This window comes from Monopterus albus, unplaced genomic scaffold, assembly GCF_001952655.1.
Source record: "Monopterus albus unplaced genomic scaffold, M_albus_1.0 scaffold202.1, whole genome shotgun sequence".
Classification (NCBI taxonomy): Eukaryota; Metazoa; Chordata; class Actinopteri; order Synbranchiformes; family Synbranchidae; genus Monopterus; species Monopterus albus.
This window is the reverse complement of record NW_018128082.1, coordinates 1,063,722-1,081,267: the sequence shown is the minus strand read 5'-3', so window position 1 is coordinate 1,081,267 and position 17,546 is coordinate 1,063,722. Positions and strand designations below refer to the sequence as shown.

Genomic DNA, 17,546 nt, shown 5'->3' with positions numbered 1-17,546 from the left:
GTTTTGGTCTTGACCTCTTGAAGTGAAGTGGTTGTTTTTAAAGAGTTTCATCCAGTGGAAGTTGTGTTAGTAACCTTAAAGTAAAGGAGCTATGTGAGTTAATGAACAATAACGACAAACCTCTGATGCTTTGTGCCCCATCCTCATCATTCATACAGAAAATGTACAACATAAAGATAAATATATATATAGATATATAGATATATATGCATATTCATTACTAACACACATTAAAGTCTAATAATTATATATATTTACTGGACAGATCTGAGTAGAAAAGGAGTCCGTCTTTCTTGATTTTAGTGCTGGTTTATTATAGTAAATAGTTTATATTTCCTAGATTCTGTCTGTCCACAGATTGATCGCTCTGTTTGCTTGACCTGCACACCTCGTCCCTCCTGCAGCAGTGGTCCTCACCTGTCAGGTGTGTTTAGTCACGTCTTCATATCTGCACCCCCTCCATGTGACTCAGGAGGTAGAGCAGGCCGTCCCCCAACCAGAAGGTTGGCGACTCTATTCCCGCCTTCTCCAGTCCAAGTGTCCTAGAGCCTCTATTCCTGCCTTCTCCAGTCCAAGTGTCCTAGAGCAAGATGCTGAACCCCCACTTGCTTCTGATGGTGTCACCGGTGTGTGAACGTGCGAGTTCCTGGGAGTGTAAATAGTGTGAAAGCACTTTGAGAATGCTGCAATACAGAGAAAAACGCCATACAAGTATAAGACCATTTATCATACAAACTTGAGGTTGTTACCCTGGCACTTCAATGCAGTTCAGCCCTCACATCAGTGGTAAGACTAGCCTGTCTAAGGTAAAATAGAACAGGCTGAAGCAGAGGAATCTGACCTTTTATTTACTGTTTTCTTCCTATAGCTTTCTCCACTACCTTTTCATTAGCACTATGCCAGATTCAAATTAACTGGAATTATTGTTTAATTTGGACACAGCTTGGCTTGTGCTTCCCACAGTCAAAATATACAAATTCCTAAAATACCAAAAGTAAAAGTACTTGCACATTTATATTAGTGTATATCACATTATTGGATTATATTTATTGAATCATTATTGTGTACATGACATTTATGTTGCAGCTGGCAGCTAAAGGTGGATCTAATGTTAAGTACCTTTTATATTTCTAATTTGAACTGCAGCTTGTGAATTTCCCACTGAGGATCAATAAAGTCTTATGATTTGTTTTATTTGTCTGATTCTGAAAAGTATCTAGTAACTTAAATTAGCAAATAAATGTAGTGGAGTAAAAAAGTAAAATTATTTGCCTCTAAAATGTAGTGAAGTCCAAGTATGAACTAGCAGAAAATACTCAAGTAGAGTATAGATACCTCAAAAGCACCTAAATACTATAGTATTAGTTTAAATGCACTTAATATTTTTCCACACACTACAGTGCTCGAGTGTACTGCTGGTGTCATTCCACTCTGTGCTGGTAGGGGGCGGTGTGGACCACCGTGCTTGTACAGTAACATGGCGGTCTGATGAAAGCGGAATGTGAGTTTCAGCAGCCTGAAGCACTGAAAACAACGCGGATCATTATTATATTTCGCCGTCCCCGACAGAAGAACGCCCGGATTTATTTGCCTGCTATGTATCTGCTGCCCAGTTGATCTTCTACAGTGTTATTCCCGGTGGCACAGTTTGGGTCTCGATCCTGTGTAGTCGGATTCGAGCTTCCAGGGTGTTGTATGAAGCTTTGCAGCCTTCGCCACTTGGGGGGAAGTTAAGTCCCTTTGCAAGGTGAGTTTTTAACGATGCCACTGGTCGCCCCGTTAATGTCTTTCTGTTACAGCCCGATTTTAAGAGACATTTATTTAAGGACAGCGGAAGCGGCGCTACGCTCCACAGCCACTCTAGCCAGTTAGCATTAGCTATGTGGTGTTAGCTCATGTGTTAGCTGACCAGCGGAGCTACGAGATGTGTCACTGGGAAAACAAACCGGTTACAGAAGTTTAAATGACTTTCTATTTAGTATGTTCAGATTTTGAAAAAACGTGCCGAATTTATATTTAGCATAAATATAGTCAGTTTCTTTAGTTTTGTTTATTTACTGTCCATTTGCACTTGCCAGTACAGAAAAGAGCATAAAATTGTCACATTATTGAATGATGTTTGGTTTTCTCGGGGGAAAAAAACGACGCTATCTTGACGTCACGTACACTAACACACCAATAAGTATAACACAACATACATTATTATAACATTTTGTACATGTTGTGCATTTTAATATTTTGTTGGTACCATGTCTTCTAAACCACGCTTTACAGTTGTGGTGTTTTTCATTAAACAAATTTAATGAATGCTACGTCCGTGTTAATTTCCGTTTCTTGTGAGAGCAGCAGCAGATCCAGAGTGAGAAGGACTTTGTTCCCCACATGAGGAGGGATCTGAGAAGAGGGCCACAGCACATGAAACCCAGAGCTGATGGATTCCATTGACTCTGGACAAGGTTTACATCTTTTTGAATAGCTGTTATATTAAAGGCATTAGTTTGTATCTAATATAAAGTTATCATGAGAGAAAATAAGATTTTGTGGGCATGAAATAAATGGAGCTAGAATGTTAACAGTATTCTCTAACACGATGTACTGTTAATTTTTGTGGTCAAAGTTAGTGGAATTCCCTTAGGTAGTACTATAGCCTGTATACCTCTGGAATAATAACTCTCCTTACAGGTGAAGGGAACCCATCAGAGCAGCACTGGGATTTAACGCCCAGCTCAAAAGGACGACAGCGGAAAAAAAATGTCAAATACCTTGACTTTGAAACTGATGACGAGGTTGTGAATAGTGTCCAGCAAAAACAATGTAGAAAGGGCTCTAGAAGTGGAGCAGCAGTTGCCAAAAAGACTCCGACAAAGAGTCGAAAAGCTAAAAATGCTACACAACAGACTGGAGACGGGGATGAAGAAGCAGCTGACAAAACACCTCAAGGGTCTGACGGAAAAACCTCAGTAAAAACTCCTAAAACACCGAGAGCCAAGAAGACCCTTTCAAAAAGGACTCCTGTCACAAAAGCTCCTGCCACTGATGGAGGCCTCCCAACTGCAGAGGCTGTACTTGTAGATCCTGTGCATAAGGAAAATGGGACACCAAAGCCAAAGAGAAAGTATGTGAGGAAACAAGCTGTACAGAAAGCGACAGCGGTTACAGAGCCACCATGTGAGCAGGATCAGAGGGAACCTCCGACTCAACCTGAGGAGCAGACTGAGCCTGGTGGCCGCTGTCGGAGGAGTGCGGCTAGAGCGTGAGTTACCTGAAGTCTGCTGCTACATTAACCTTATGCAGCTGGGGCACCCTGGTCTTCTGCCGAGCACCACACAGATGCACACTGTATGTGTGTGACACTGGCTGTTTGAGTCTGAGAAAATGTTTACTGTCAGTCATGTTCATTTTGTTTATATATAGGCCTAAATAAAGTGTGCATATCTATCTGGCCAGTCAAGCAGTTTATGTATAGATGTATGGGCCAGAGCTTCAAAACTGAAAACTCTTATTTTGAGAAGCAGCTTTACAGGTCATTTGAAGTGACAAATTCTAAAAATTTTCCAGGGCATTGAAGTACCTCCACATTTTGGCGAAAGATGTGTTCAACCATTCCAATGAAGAGTCAGACTCCCAGTTAGGTGCCACCAGTGAAGCCATCGACACAGAACGGAAAGGTCCCCAAGGAAGCAAAGGTAGTGAATAGTGGATTTACAGCATTACAGACGCAGTGCGCAGGCAGCAGCAGAACAACATGCACTATCTTGACAAGAGTCGATAACACTGAAAGCTTCCATTTACATTACTGACAAGCTATTAGCAAGTTAGACAGACACACTGTTGCATTTCCCCCAGTCCAGAATCCTTACATCTTACATGGAGCTACTTTGCATTTGCTGTAATGTGTTGCCCCCTTTTGCAGCAATTTTCTTTCTGCATGTTCTGCAGACGGGGTGACTATCTTCAGTCAAGCTTCCTTCTGCTGTCTTCTAAAGGCCAAAATACAACCACACTTCAGACTCGGTTCTTTTTAGAAGGCTGAAAAATCTCTTAGACACCGTCACTGCCTAACACCATCAACACAAAACAAATGAACATTGCATGCTGCGTCTGGCTGACTGTTGCTAACCTTGGCTGATGCCCGACCCTATTTAAACTCTTCAAAATGGGAGTTACTCAAACAGTTACAGTTTTAGTGATAAGTAAGATTGAAACTGGTTTAATCCCAGTTTAATCCCCTATTCCCATCTGCTGCTTTTGTCTTGAAATGGTGTCAGATAAATGTGCAGAATATTGACTATCATAATGTATATCAGTAATACAATGTGAAATTATAATGTAATTGTACTATGTGTCACCCACCTGTTCTAATAGCAGTAAAAATCTTTATAAACTCTGATGTTAGCAATTCTTCCCTGCAGTGCGTAAAGGCCGCAAGAGGAAGCGTCCTGACTCGGAAGATGAAGATGAAGAGTTTGTACCAGATGTTAAAAAAGAAGAAGAAGAAGTTGAGGAGATGGAAGATGAAGAAGAGGCCGAGGACTCAGACCTGGACTCTAACTTGGGGACAAGTGGAAGAACTCCACCTTTTTTTCATGCCAACAAGAGTAATGTTAGTATCTTTTAATCTTTACCATTGAGAGAATCTTTTTGTCTTGTTTAGTCATTATTCTTGTTGGTTGTGATTATTATGATGTGGAGGCTCAGTGAACATGGAGTGATTGCAGTTAAAGGTAAAACAGCAGCGTTGTCTTTCATTTACCAGTCAGTGGTTTCATAACTCTGATCCTCAAGTGAAATAAAATGAGTTTTGCAGAGTTGGTACTACTGGACAAGAAGAAAATGCACAGAATGCAACAGCTCATACCACCTCTTTTTTTTTTCCTACAGACTTTCTCTAATGCCAAAACCGCCAACGGACTCTTGAAGAATACCATGAAAGTTGTTTGGGATTTCACTGAGACGACCAAGAAATTGTAAGAAGCTTCAGGATTGGAAACACAGATGATGCAAATCTGTTTTAATATCAAAACTTCTGCACTGACAAGTTTAAGTCGCTGCCCCCTTACTCTACTTCTTTTTGTCATGTTGACATTTCTTCTCAAATTGCAGCAGACAGTTTTCTAACCATACCGAAGCAGCATTAGAAAAACAACTGACAAACATGTTACATGTTACAGTGGTTACACTATCATGGGAATCTTGCTTTTAATTACAGTGTACATATTACACTATCATGGGAATCTTGCTTTTAGGTGTAATGGCATTATGGGAAAACTGAGCTGCCTTGGCGGAGCTTGCTCTCTCTGTTTAGTTTTCAGTATTGGTGTGTGTTTTTGATGTGTGTGCGTGCTTCCAGCCGAGAAGAGCACTACAGCAGCTGGGTGTTTCCGGAGTGGATCCCCTCCAGCAGTGTCTGGAACCTTGTACCAGAAAGGTACTTTCTTTAACCTTGGTTTGTAAGTAGTGAATTAATCCAGTTTTCTAGAAGAAGGGGCCTAAAAAGTATTAAAATAAAATCAGTTGTATGTTTAATTGGACTTTAAACTTCTGTTTTTCAGTTTGCTTGTCATCGTCTTCTATTTTGTGTTCTCAGCTCCTAACTGACCATTTAACTATAAAAAATTTCAGACTTGTTTCTGTGCTGTGTCCACTTTCCATGTCAGGTGAGACATGTCTAAAACTGCTCTTATGTAAAATAATAATTAAAGCTTTGTGTGTCTTATATGTCATTCAGGGATTTGGACAAATACCTGCCCCAGGAGCTTTTTTCAGCTGCCTTCAGAGTGTCTAGGGAAGGCCTCAAGAAGGAGGACCAGCCTCTGCAAAGACTCAGCAGGTGAGACATAAAGACCAAAAAAAATCTGAGTGACCTGTCGCAGGTTTAACAGGTTTAGATTTCATACTGATGCTTACACACTCATGTAATTTAGATCTTGACTGATTTCTTGTTATTTAAAAAAAAAAAAGTTCTCTACTTTGTGATTTTGGCCTTTTGAAATAAACTACTGCATTCACATGTTTAAAAGCTTTCTGTTTATGTAACTGAGCAGGTTTGGAGCACTGCCTGCGCACCCAGACCGCTGGGACATGTTACTGTATGCAGGCGGACCAGTCTGGGCCATGGAGTGGTGTCCAACACCTGGTGCTGCTCCAGCAACACAGTACATTGCTCTGGCCTGCCACCGAGGGATGGACGACGAGCACTATGTCAATAAGACGTACACCGGGGCGGGGCTCGTTCAGCTGTGGGACGTGGGCCAACTGGAGTACAACAGCAGGTACGGATGAACTGGAATCAAACACTTAATCAATCTAACACTTTTCTCACTATTATTAAAAAGGCTAGTCTGTGTTTGACCTTTGCAACATATTCTTTCATCTTCCTTTGCTTATCATAGATATGACTTACTACTGTCTCTTTCATGCACCCCTGTCTCCACAGACCGGACTCCCAGCCATCCCTGGCCTATGGCTTGGCTCAGGACAAAGGCTTCATCTGGCACTTAAAGTGGTGTCCTGCAGGAGGCTGGGAGCTTCCCAGCTGTGGCAGAGAGGTAAAGTGTTTTCAAAATGGACCTCTAGCATTTTAAAGCCAGTACTAGCTGGGGCTGCCTTTATACTTTGATATTGTGATAATACTGTGATAATATTAAAGAAATGAATCCCCCCCCCTCCCCAAAGTCTCCTTTCCTGCCCAGACTGGGTCTTCTGGCAGTGGCCACCTCCACCAGTGTAGTCACCATTTATAGCCTTCCCCACCCTGATGCTCTGCACTCCAGCATGAAGCTCCATCACTCTGGTAAGACTGTGAATATTATCACACCTAGCTACAGTGTTTGCTCTGTTTTGTTTTGAGCACTTATTACCATTCAGTTACATTCATTTTAACAATGCTGTAGTTGTTTTATTGTTTTCCCAAACTGTAAATATAACACCTAGATGAAGATGCTGTCCAGCAGAGGGCAGTGTTGGCTCTGTAAAGACTGAAGTCAGTATGTTGAATACCTCTGTCTCCTGTAGCCTGTGAATTTACAGCTGCCCACCAGAAAGTGAGAATACAGGAGGTTGAGAATGGGTGATTCTAGCCGTAGTCACTGTGTGCACCCCTACGAGTGATTTAGCCTGGTGTGGAACCATTTGGTCGCACAGGCTTTTCCTCAAAACTCAAATTTCACACACACTTATTTGATGGGAAGTTATTTCAAATCTGTCCAGTGAAAGATGCAGGAAACACAAGAGAGGCACCAAAATAAACAACAGTGTATGGCTTTGATGGGTCAACTTTAAAACACTATTTCAGCAATATATGAACACACTGTCTATGGAACAACCTAAAAGATGCGGAGCCTGGGCCGGTGGAAGACTGCAGTGTTTTCCCACAGATTATCACAGCCACACTGGTTAAGAATTTGTGGAAAGGAACTGTTAAGGTTGCAATAAATGATTGTTTTCATTACCAGTTATCTGCAAATTATTTTCTCTGACTATAGTGAAAATGACTATCACACGCATTTACAGCCCAGATTGACAATTACAAATTGCTCATTTTGTCTGACAGTCAAAAACCTTAGGGTATTTGGTTTACAATCATGTATTCATAAAGAGAGAGAGAGAGACAGTTTGAACCAATCAGTATTTGGCACTTCTGCTACAAAAAAACGTGATTCAAATTATAGTAGCTGCTATATAATTGTCCGTTGATTGACAAATTAATTGTCTCAGGACTAGTCTCGTAGTAGTGATTTTAGGTCACAGGTGTTCATTCATATCTCCTATTCAGTAAACCGTATCCTTGTGTGTATTTGGTGAGCTGTAAAACTGTTTAATGCAGATTTATCAATAGCAGTAGTGAAACACACACGCACTCACAGAGTGGTGTCCAGGAGTGTGGCTGTAGGCTGACCCTATAGATGATGCAGTCTGTGGTCCAGCCTGTTGAGATCACTGCGTCAGCCGCCTCTGGGACTCTACTGATACGAAGACTGTACGAATGAGATGAATGGTGGGCGTATGCGTCACATCCATCATACACAGAGCCCGATTATATGTGCGTGGGCTTGTGTGTGTGTGTTTATCTATCTGTCTGGCCAGCAGTGCAGGCTAATCTGATTGAGCACCACGCCAGTGTGAGATCACAGCATTTTGGTATAGCTCACGCCTCAAAAATAAACACACACACACACTTGGCGTTATATCCCAGTCGACAGCCGTCCTGTATTCCATTAAGCCTTATCTTGTGGGGAGTGTCTTCTCTGTAGTAGCTTGTAACACAAGGGTTGACTGGTATTTGTGTGAGTAGGCAAATGATGATAGTATTTTAATGAACTTCCTGCTCAATGTTACATTGTCTATTTATTTACTAAAAGACCAGCATCAGCTCTTGCAGTTGAGTTGGCTTTACTCGCACCCGACACCACTAGATGACATTTGCCTTGGTTGTACAATAAAAAAAAAAAAAGTGCTTCAGTTTGGACATAAAAATCTATAAAAAGCCTGACATTTTCATTTTTTTCTTTTCCCTATTGCCCCCGTTTTCCATTTTATTTTGTGGCCATGGGTCATTGGGCCCGGTTTCCATCAGCCCCCTGCTTCCAACCACAGGCTATTGGCTCAAAAGGTTGCAGAGCGCTCACATTTGAGGATATCATCCATCAAGTGTACATGCAGATGACTTCTGCAGAGAGAGACTTGGACTAACTGATTTTAGTAATGTTCAGGTTTTGAGCCAATATAGAACTCTCTAAAAGGTTTTTAATTACACGATTTTCTTCGTATTTTATTTGTTTAATTCGCTCCACAGCAACGATTTGCCATTATTTGTGTTTGGGCTTTTACCACAACTGATCACAAAACAGTTTGGACATTAACTTTTTATGTCTCTGTTTGGTTTTCTTTACAGTGGCCATGAAAATAATTAATGAATAAATTAAATCTCTGTTTGCGTTGTAAAAAAGTTTGCAGACAGAGAGGGGTCGCAGCAGCCGGACTCTGCCCTCCGTTAACCATCCACCGACCTGATACATGTGCAACTCATTCTCATAAACTAATAGTGGTGATTACAAACAAGTGGCACTCAGACTCTGCTGTCACATGTGCTTTTGAGCCGCTGCAGTTTACTCTGTGTGTAGACATCAGCTCGACTCGTCCACAGTGACAGATGGGAACATTTATTTGGAACTGGCCTTAGAGACGGGGGCCAAGTGAAAACCTTCTACTTCTTTTTGGTCTGACGTGATGAGCACTAAGTGAATGTCTCAATGTCCGTCAGTGGAAATAATTTCCATTATGATTCGGGTGAAACAGTTAAAGATGAAATTATCTTGGACAGTGTTAAACAGGCTGTGTGTGTGTGTGTGTGTGTGTCCTCACAGATATTAATACATGACCTTTGTCTGCACAGTGACCAGAATGAATGAGAGGAGAAGAGCTGGGGAGGGTGGTGGGGGGTGGACAAGACTGAAGGCAGCACGTGAGATGACGTAGTGAGCACACATAATTTACTGTGCTGTTCTCCATCAGCCGAGGATCTATAATTGAAATGACAAAGAAGATGCATCACTGAGCCAGTTGCTGGTGGTGAATTGTAGCTCCAGTAGCTGATACCTCTGGTGTCCCTATTCTGCCACTCATGGACTTACCCGAGGGTGGCATGAGGAGGGGATGTGTGGGTCGCAGGCAGGCCTTATTTAAGTGTGACCTATTTCTGTTGAGTAACCAGCCTGTTAACAACTTTCAGTGTAGGTTGATGCCTTTTAATGCTAAAATGTAAGTGTTTACAGGTAAATGTGTTCATGGTTAAGAATCAGGCTGGTTTTAGATGCAGGTTTCATTAGTATTCATGTCAATTATCTCCACATCAACACAACAGCCTGTGTATAATGCAGGCTAATACCATCATCTTCATCACAACACCTTCATCACAGCACACACAGTAGTTTAAATTTCTGCTTTAACAGGATAGTCAAGTTTCAGGTCATTAAACGTGGTGGTTGTATTTTAAATTTGGAGAATAATGGAAAACCGTTTTGTCAAGATGGCTGATCTTTCTAAACAGATTTTTCAAAAAATATTGTCATATTATGAAAATGTAGTATCTTATTTACTAACTTAATTTAGAATTGTTGTAGTTCAGAAGAGTTTAAAAGTGCAGATCTGAAAAGGTTGAACAATAGAGGGTTATAGTAATTCTGTAGTCACAATCTAATACAGTACAGCTGCTATACAGTCGTATTTTGACTTCATTCATATCAAAGGCAAAGATTTCAGAGCTGCAGTAAAGAGGCTCTGAAGCCACGTTGGTCGTTGTGAGCAGACGACAAACTCGGGTTCATCACGGCCCTTTTATTTGGTCTGGAAGAGGTAAAAGATCAGGACTTGATTTACGGCTCCAGAGGCTTATATAAAAGTGTGAGTGTGTGTTTTTCCGAGGCAGAGGTGAGTTAATGGAGGCTGTGGAGGAGGACAGTATTGATCTGAGTTCTGAGTAATTTAAAGTGGAAGAGGACAGAAAACTAATCACAGGGAACAGTATGGCACCTTTTTGTTATTGCATTATACAACTATTAAACACAGCAATGGCTGCCAGGGCAGGCACAGCAGAACTACATCTAAAGTGGTGCTTAACATCCAGTCACTTTGTGTATTCTGTCAAAAGAAACTCTGTGGATACCCCGTCCCCCTACACCTGTCCTATGTCAGATTTGAGAGGTCGTGTTCAACAATTTCTGTAACTTTTCAAAACTGACAGCCCCACACAGAGATGAGGAAGGTTTTTCCACCTTCCACTGTGACTGTTGGAAATAACTAGAACCCTTCTGATTTCTGATGAGGTCAAACAAAATGTCGTCTAGATTAGCCTTTTGTTCTCTGGAAACGCTCATTTTATAAATTTCATTGCTTAGTTTTAGTTATCATAATCACTAAACAGTTGCCAAATGTGGTTTGCCTTTCTCTCCACAGGAAACACCAGCCAGCAGTTGCCAATATACCAGGTGGGATCCTATTTAAAATGCTTGTCTCTCATTATGTCACAATCTACAATGCTTACCTTGTGGAATTATGTCCATCTAAACATTAGGTTGTGAAATAGCTTACGTGTAATTATTTGTTTGTTCCTCCCTCTCGTCTCCTGCAGGCAAAAGAAGTTGTAACGCTGAAGCTGGGCTCCTTCAAAGCCCCTCGCCATGAAAAAAGTGGACAAGTTCTGTCTATGGATTGGCTGCCAGTAAAACCACACAGTGTAATGGCTGTTGGATTTAATGATGGTATGAATTGATTTCTTGGAGAAGTTTCTGATGAAGTGCTTCAGTGTTTGCAAGAACAAACAAATCCCCTCTGGTCCCTGTGTATGCAGCTTTACTGTTACTCATAAAAACAGTGTGCTTTTTATTAGAAATACGCTTTTCTCCCTCGGTGTCGAGGGTGTCTGTTGCAAGTTTAAAATAAACAAATCAGATCTGTTGTTTTCAGTGTTTGCATCATCTCACTGTCTCTGCCCAGGTGTAGTAGGTCTGTGGGATCTGACCACGAAGTCTGCACTGTTGCAAGTACGAGAGTCTGATGGGTCCCTGAGCCTGCTGCCCTACCGATGCCTCCTAGCTCACGACCATGCTGTCCGAGCCCTGGCCTTCTGTCCTGCCTCCAGGTAAACGCGTTCGCCCTGATCTCACCTGTGTGATTAGACTGTGTTTACCGCACATCACGTTATTATCATCATACATTACCTGTGAATGTCTGTTTGAAGTCAACTTCTAGACAATCCTGGCTCAAAGGCTTGCACATATAGCTTTGTATTCACAGTGTCTGGGGCCCACATACTGTATAATAATTTCTCTAAGTAATTAATGTTCCCTTTAGCATCACTACGGTATCTTTCATGTCTGGCCAGTAGATCTGAAACTAATGTGATGAACAGCCAGGTTCTTCTGTCCATTTTTTATTATCTGTCAGTGTCGACCCTTGGTTTTCTTACGAGGCCGATCTAAAATATATTGACCTGAAGTTGAACTAAAAGTGAATAACAGTCCCACAGAGAGTCACCCTCTTGGCAGCAGACAGACTGGAGGACACCTCTCTTGTCTGGATCACTGCCTTTTAATTACACAGCCATGTTGAAGGAGCAAAAACTCTCCCTGCTCCACTTCTGCATTTCTTTTTTCTCACCTGAACAGTTAATCTTTCCCTTCTTCCCCTTGATTCTCTGCAACGAAGTCTGGTTTTCATTGTTTTGTCTTCATTTGTTTTATGACAGATTTCATCAGTGTTAGAGATCTGATGTATTTCAGTGTATTTTATGGCTTCACTATTAATAGTGACATATTCAGCATTATCCACTGATATAAATGCCCACCATTAGCTTGTGTTAAGTCATAAGTGAACACTGAAAACTCTTCATCTTTCTCTCAGGTACCTGTTGGTGACAGCAGGAGAAGACCGCTATGTAAAGACATGGGATCTCAGGAGGCTCTATGATCCCATCACTATTCAGAAACGTGGTCTGACCAATGAAATCTGTTGGCCACTGAATGCACCTGGGCTCCTGTGGGCCCAGGAGACCTGCTACGCAACGTAAGAAAACTTCTGCATGTTTGCCTGTCTTATCTTTTATTCCGATTCATCACTTTTACATGACTGATTCTCACAACAGCACTGCTGTTGCTCACATCTGTAAGGTGAATTCACAGTTTCCTACCTGTCACATTTCATTGTGCTGGTTATACCTTTTTTCAGGGCAGGCACACAGGGAGTCCATTACTTTGACCACCTCATGCGTGCCATCTTCGCAGTTCCTAGGACTGGCACACTGTGGGTGAGTGTCAAAGCATACAGTATCTGAACACAATGTCAAACTTTGTCAAAAAAACTCCCATATTTTTTTCTTATCAGTTAATCTCTCGATCACTTTCTTGATCAGCTGGTCTTTTTGTCAACAAAATGCCTCAAAAGCATCAAATTCTCATACCTGTGGAGCTGAAAGGTGGAAATGTTTGGCATCATTGATGATTTTAGATTAGATTCAACTTTATTATCAAAAGATAAAGATAAATGTACAGTATTTGCATATGAACAGTGTGCAAATGAATACAGAGCAGTATTCTGTGAGTAGAGTATGTGCAAATTAACAGATCACTTCAGTGTTCCAGGTAACAGAAGTGTAGTGCATTAGTCCCAGGAGGAGGGATGAGAAGGGGTGAGGTGTGTGTAGTGGTATAGAGGAAGGCAGTGGGGTGTCAAAGGGGGACAGAGTTCAGTAAGGAGACAGCTGTGGGGAAGAAGCTGTTTCTGGGCCTACAGGTTTTGGTCCGGAGGCTCCTGAAGCGCCTCCCAGAGGGCAGGAGGTCAAACAGGGTGAGCAGGGTGAGAGGAGTTCTTGAGAAAGCTGCGAGCACATCTGAGACAGCGTTCCCCTGTGGACACCCTCAATGGGTGGAAGTGGAGTCCCTGTGACATGTTGGGCAGTTTTCACCACCTGCTGCAGCGCCTTGCGGTCGGAGACAGAGCAGTTTCCATGCCAGACTGTGATACAGCCGGTCAGGATGCTCTCGACGGCACAGCGGTAGAAGTCCACCAGGATGGCTGAATGTTCCCACGTTACAAAGTCCATGCTTAGTAAAACCAGAGAGTTGATTTGCACATTTCAGCGAACTCCCAAACATGACAGTAACTCGAGAGAAAAGCTTTTAATATCTCATCGCTGATTGTTTTTTCTGGTTTATTGCAGTCCATATCTTACACTGATTGGTTGAACAGTGTGGTCACATCAGACACCGTTGGAGAGGTGATCTTCGCCCTGTTACCTCAGATAAAATACGGCTATCCATGCATCAAACGCACAATAGAGAGGCGCTTTGTAAGTTTTTATTTGTGCTGCTTTTTTTAAGTTTCAGCCCTTCTCTTTCTCTTTCTCTTTGTTCCTTTGTCCCAGTTTCCTTCCATCTTAAGTTTAAGATAATATAATGTTACATTACAGCTGGACAACCTGAAAGCATCTGTATCTCTTGAAATATTAAAAACATAAAAATAAACAGTTCATTGAATACAGTAGCTTTTAGTTTAGTTCACACTTTCACAGTTAAAACAAAGGGTTGAATAAAGACTAATATGAGAAGTTGCACATACTTGCTAATAAGATCTACAGTCAGGCTAACGGTCCATTTCATTAACCGTTTCCCCTCATGCTGTGTCTTCAGCCTGTCTACTTGACATCTCTGGTGCCTTATGATACAACTGAAGAGGAAAATCAAGAGGTAGGAGGAGTGGAGGAAGAGGAGGATGCTGTTGAAGAGCAGGAAGAGGGCAAGACAGAAGAAGCAGATGCAGGATCTGATGGGAATGAGAATGATAGTGAAAACAGGAGAGGAGGAGGAAGATGTAGAAAGGATAAAACACCCCCTCTGTATGTCCAGAAGTACAAAGAGTCTGTGAAGAAGTACTCTCTCCACCTTATAGACAACAATATGGTGGGTGGACATTTACTTCACACAAGGCAACATAAAAATCAAACTACAGAGTAAAATCTCACTGTTTTTAGTGAGGCTGGGTGGTACTGACCATGTGTCTGTTGCCATGAGGTGCAGATAAATATAGATAAATTCCAGCTCCACTAATAATCATCTCCTGTGACTTTCAGTGTACCTTTGCAGGAAGTGAGAAGCGAGCTTCATGGAAACACATGAAAAGCACAGAACTGAAGATGAAGATGAACATGGATGAAATGCCTTTGGCTGCACTACACAAGGTATCCATACATGCACACACACAGAGCAGTGGAGGCACCATCAGTCCTGCTGTGGCTCAGTGTGAAAAAGGAGGAAAGGGAAAGATACAGTTGAATGAAAGAGAAAAGAAACCGAGCTGAGAGGTGTAAGAAGAGTCTCTTCTCCTCTCTCCTCGTGCTCCTCCTCTGATGGGCAGCTATAAAGTCAGGCTCAGTGTAATGACGTGTAAAATGAGAAAAATGTCACCCTTGGTGAAAGAGGGGAGGGTGAGATGGAAAGTGGCCATCTGAGAGTGTGATGTGTTTAATTTTAAGAGAGGTAGAGTGGGGGGACTGTGTCCTCTGGGATGAGATGATGGACAGGCACTTCATGGGGCAATCTCAATAAACAAAATGCCACTGGGTTTTTGACTTGGCTTTGTTGTCTGAAGGAAATAAAGGGAGAGACTGATTCGAGAGATGGAAGAGGGAAAAAAGAGGTGCACCAGGCAGATTTATAGTGATGAAGATCAGCATAGAGTGACACGACAGGAAGGAGAAGGCAGGTATTGACTTACTGAGATCATTACTGAGTCATTCAGAGGAGGGAGGAGTGGACAAGACATGGCTCTGGTGTTGTGCCAAAAAGGGACTGCCAGAAACTGTTCACCCAGTTTATCTGCATGGACTCAGCTTTTGTCATGATCAAACCCTCGTAAAATGCAAAAATAATATATTAATACTATATTTAATATATTTAGTCTTAGGTGGTGGGACTGCACAATAAATCGTTGTGTGAGCGTGACTTAGATCCCTGTGCGATCTCAGTTTGACGTGACAATGATTTTGCCGTGTTTGCGTTAGCAGTGAGATGCCTTGCATCAAACTAAGCGCTCCCTTTTTCTCGCTAAGCTGCGTTAACCAGGAGGGCGCAGAATATCTTTCACCACGTTGGATTAGTTTCTGAATCAGTCTTCTCTTCCTGTCTACAGCTCATCACGTGATGTAATGCATTCCTGTTATTGGTTAACGCAGCTTAGCGAGGAAAAGAGAGCACTTGGTTTGATGCAAGGTGTCTCCCTGCTAATGTGTTAATGCAAGCATGACAGAATCATTGTTACATGAGACTGAGATCGCACAGGGGCCTAGGTCACGCTCACAAAATGATTTATCGTGCAGCCCTATCGGGTGGTTATACGTAATATTTGCCTGTAACAGATGGCGATTTGTTTCTGCTGTAGGGTTCTACTCAGCTGCTTTATACTCTTTAGAACTGCACAAGATTGATATAAATGTATTCTGATGCAGAAAACCAGTTTCAGTATAAAGATATGAGCTTTGATCACTTTCCACTAGAAGAATGCTACATTCTACTGGTTTTATGTAGAGGTGTACTGGTTGATGTGATCGACGTGATGTTTTCAGTCATCTTCCTCCTCTCCTCAGGTGCGTTTCAACCCAAACATGAACTGCCATACGTGGGTGGCTTCTGGAGGCCAGGCAGGGCTGGTCAGACTTAACTGTCTGAGAGGTATGATCAGCCCTCAGGCCAAGAACTTGATAAGTAAGAACCAGGATCAGTTCAGTGGTCTGGACTCACCACAAGACCAGGGGGAGGCTGTCCAAACTGAGGTGGATCAGCTATAGCAAGAGCTCAATGCCACCACAGAATCAGAAGGTGGATCGCACTGTGTGTACGACTGCACACCAGCAAAAAAGTATTTTATGAGTGACAATAACTTTTTCAAGTGCACCTACAGTATGTTGTACCATACACATTTGCTGTTTATCAGCTGGTTTTTATCCTGTTTCAGGTGGCCAGTAGCCAGGAATGGTTTAAAACTAAACATCAATTCTCATGTACTCATATTCGTTGGATAAGTTCTGTTCTTCTAGCTGAAATAATATTCATGTTTTGAGGAACCAGAAGTAATCGTCCTCCTTTAACCACCTCCGCTGTCTAAAACCATTTGAACTCACAGTCACAAGCTCAACAGAGAACTGAGCAGCAGGGATAGATTTCCCAACAAATGTCACAGGTTTAATATTTCAGTTCTCTCTGTCGTTATAATAAAACTTGAAACCCAAAGCAGTTTGCACCTACTGTAGAAGTTTTTGATTCCAAGTAGGTCACTCCTGGTTTTTGTGGTCACTCCTGGTTTTACTCAATGATTTTGCATACAAGTTGCAAATGGTAAACATGGCAGTGCAGCATGTTAGAAATGCAAATTGCCAGCTTATAAAATCAGCTTTTGTCAGGAAAAGCAAATAATAGCTGGCTGCAGTTTAAGTGATGATGTTCAATTCATAAATCGTTGTACATTAAAAAGAGGTTTTGGACATTGCCGTTCTCCCATCAGACAGTGGTGTTCTTGTAAGCCTAAAGAAAATCACCTTAAAACCTTGTTAAGTTTTCATACATTGTATCTGCAAACATGAAATGTTGTATTCATGACATTCCAGTGCTGTTTGTCAACATCTGTGTGTTCTCGTTAGGGAAAGTGCGCAGCAACAGGAACGTTGACATCGTTTGTTAACTCGTCTTATTGACAACTCCTCTTTTTTTTTTTTTTTTTTTTTTTTTTTCTTTTTTTATCAAAAAATTTTTTTTATTTTTATATCGCACTTCCTGAATCTTCCCTCACTTACACTGGTGATGTTTTAAACTACTAAATGAACAGAGTTTTAAAACATCACCAGTGTAAGTTTGTCAAAGTGGAGGGCGTCTTTGCGCTAATTTTTACTGCTGTTGTTTTTTGTAGATAACTACTCAGGTTGTACCTGAATACTTGAATATTTTTATTGTAATGGATGTATTTTTAATAAACGGGAAAATTTACTTTCTTTTTTCTTTACC

At 41.6% G+C, this 17,546-nt stretch overlaps 1 protein-coding gene across 3 annotated transcripts; it reads left to right on the top strand.

Moving 5' to 3' along the window:
* Positions 1-1,399: 1,399 nt before the first annotated feature.
* Positions 1,400-17,235, top strand: gtf3c2 (general transcription factor IIIC, polypeptide 2, beta). Of its 3 annotated transcripts, none has more exons than XM_020618249.1 (21): positions 1,400-1,747; positions 2,347-2,456; positions 2,683-3,253; positions 3,559-3,686; positions 4,413-4,603; positions 4,882-4,967; positions 5,351-5,428; positions 5,729-5,830; positions 6,045-6,272; positions 6,437-6,548; positions 6,676-6,793; positions 10,954-10,985; positions 11,129-11,258; positions 11,494-11,638; positions 12,400-12,561; positions 12,724-12,802; positions 13,715-13,843; positions 14,184-14,453; positions 14,624-14,731; positions 15,142-15,255; positions 16,136-16,218. In XM_020618249.1, the coding sequence occupies exons 2-20, from the start codon at positions 2,432-2,434 to the stop codon at positions 15,208-15,210; spliced, it is 2,763 nt and encodes a 920-aa protein (XP_020473905.1). In that variant the 5' UTR covers positions 1,400-1,747; positions 2,347-2,431; the 3' UTR covers positions 15,211-15,255; positions 16,136-16,218. The 3 variants fall into 3 exon arrangements, with proteins under 3 accessions (XP_020473905.1, XP_020473906.1, XP_020473904.1); XM_020618250.1 differs by having other exon boundaries at positions 15,142-15,251; positions 16,136-16,210; XM_020618248.1 differs by lacking the exon at positions 15,142-15,255 and having other exon boundaries at positions 16,136-17,235.
* The last annotated feature ends 311 nt before the right edge of the window (positions 17,236-17,546 follow it).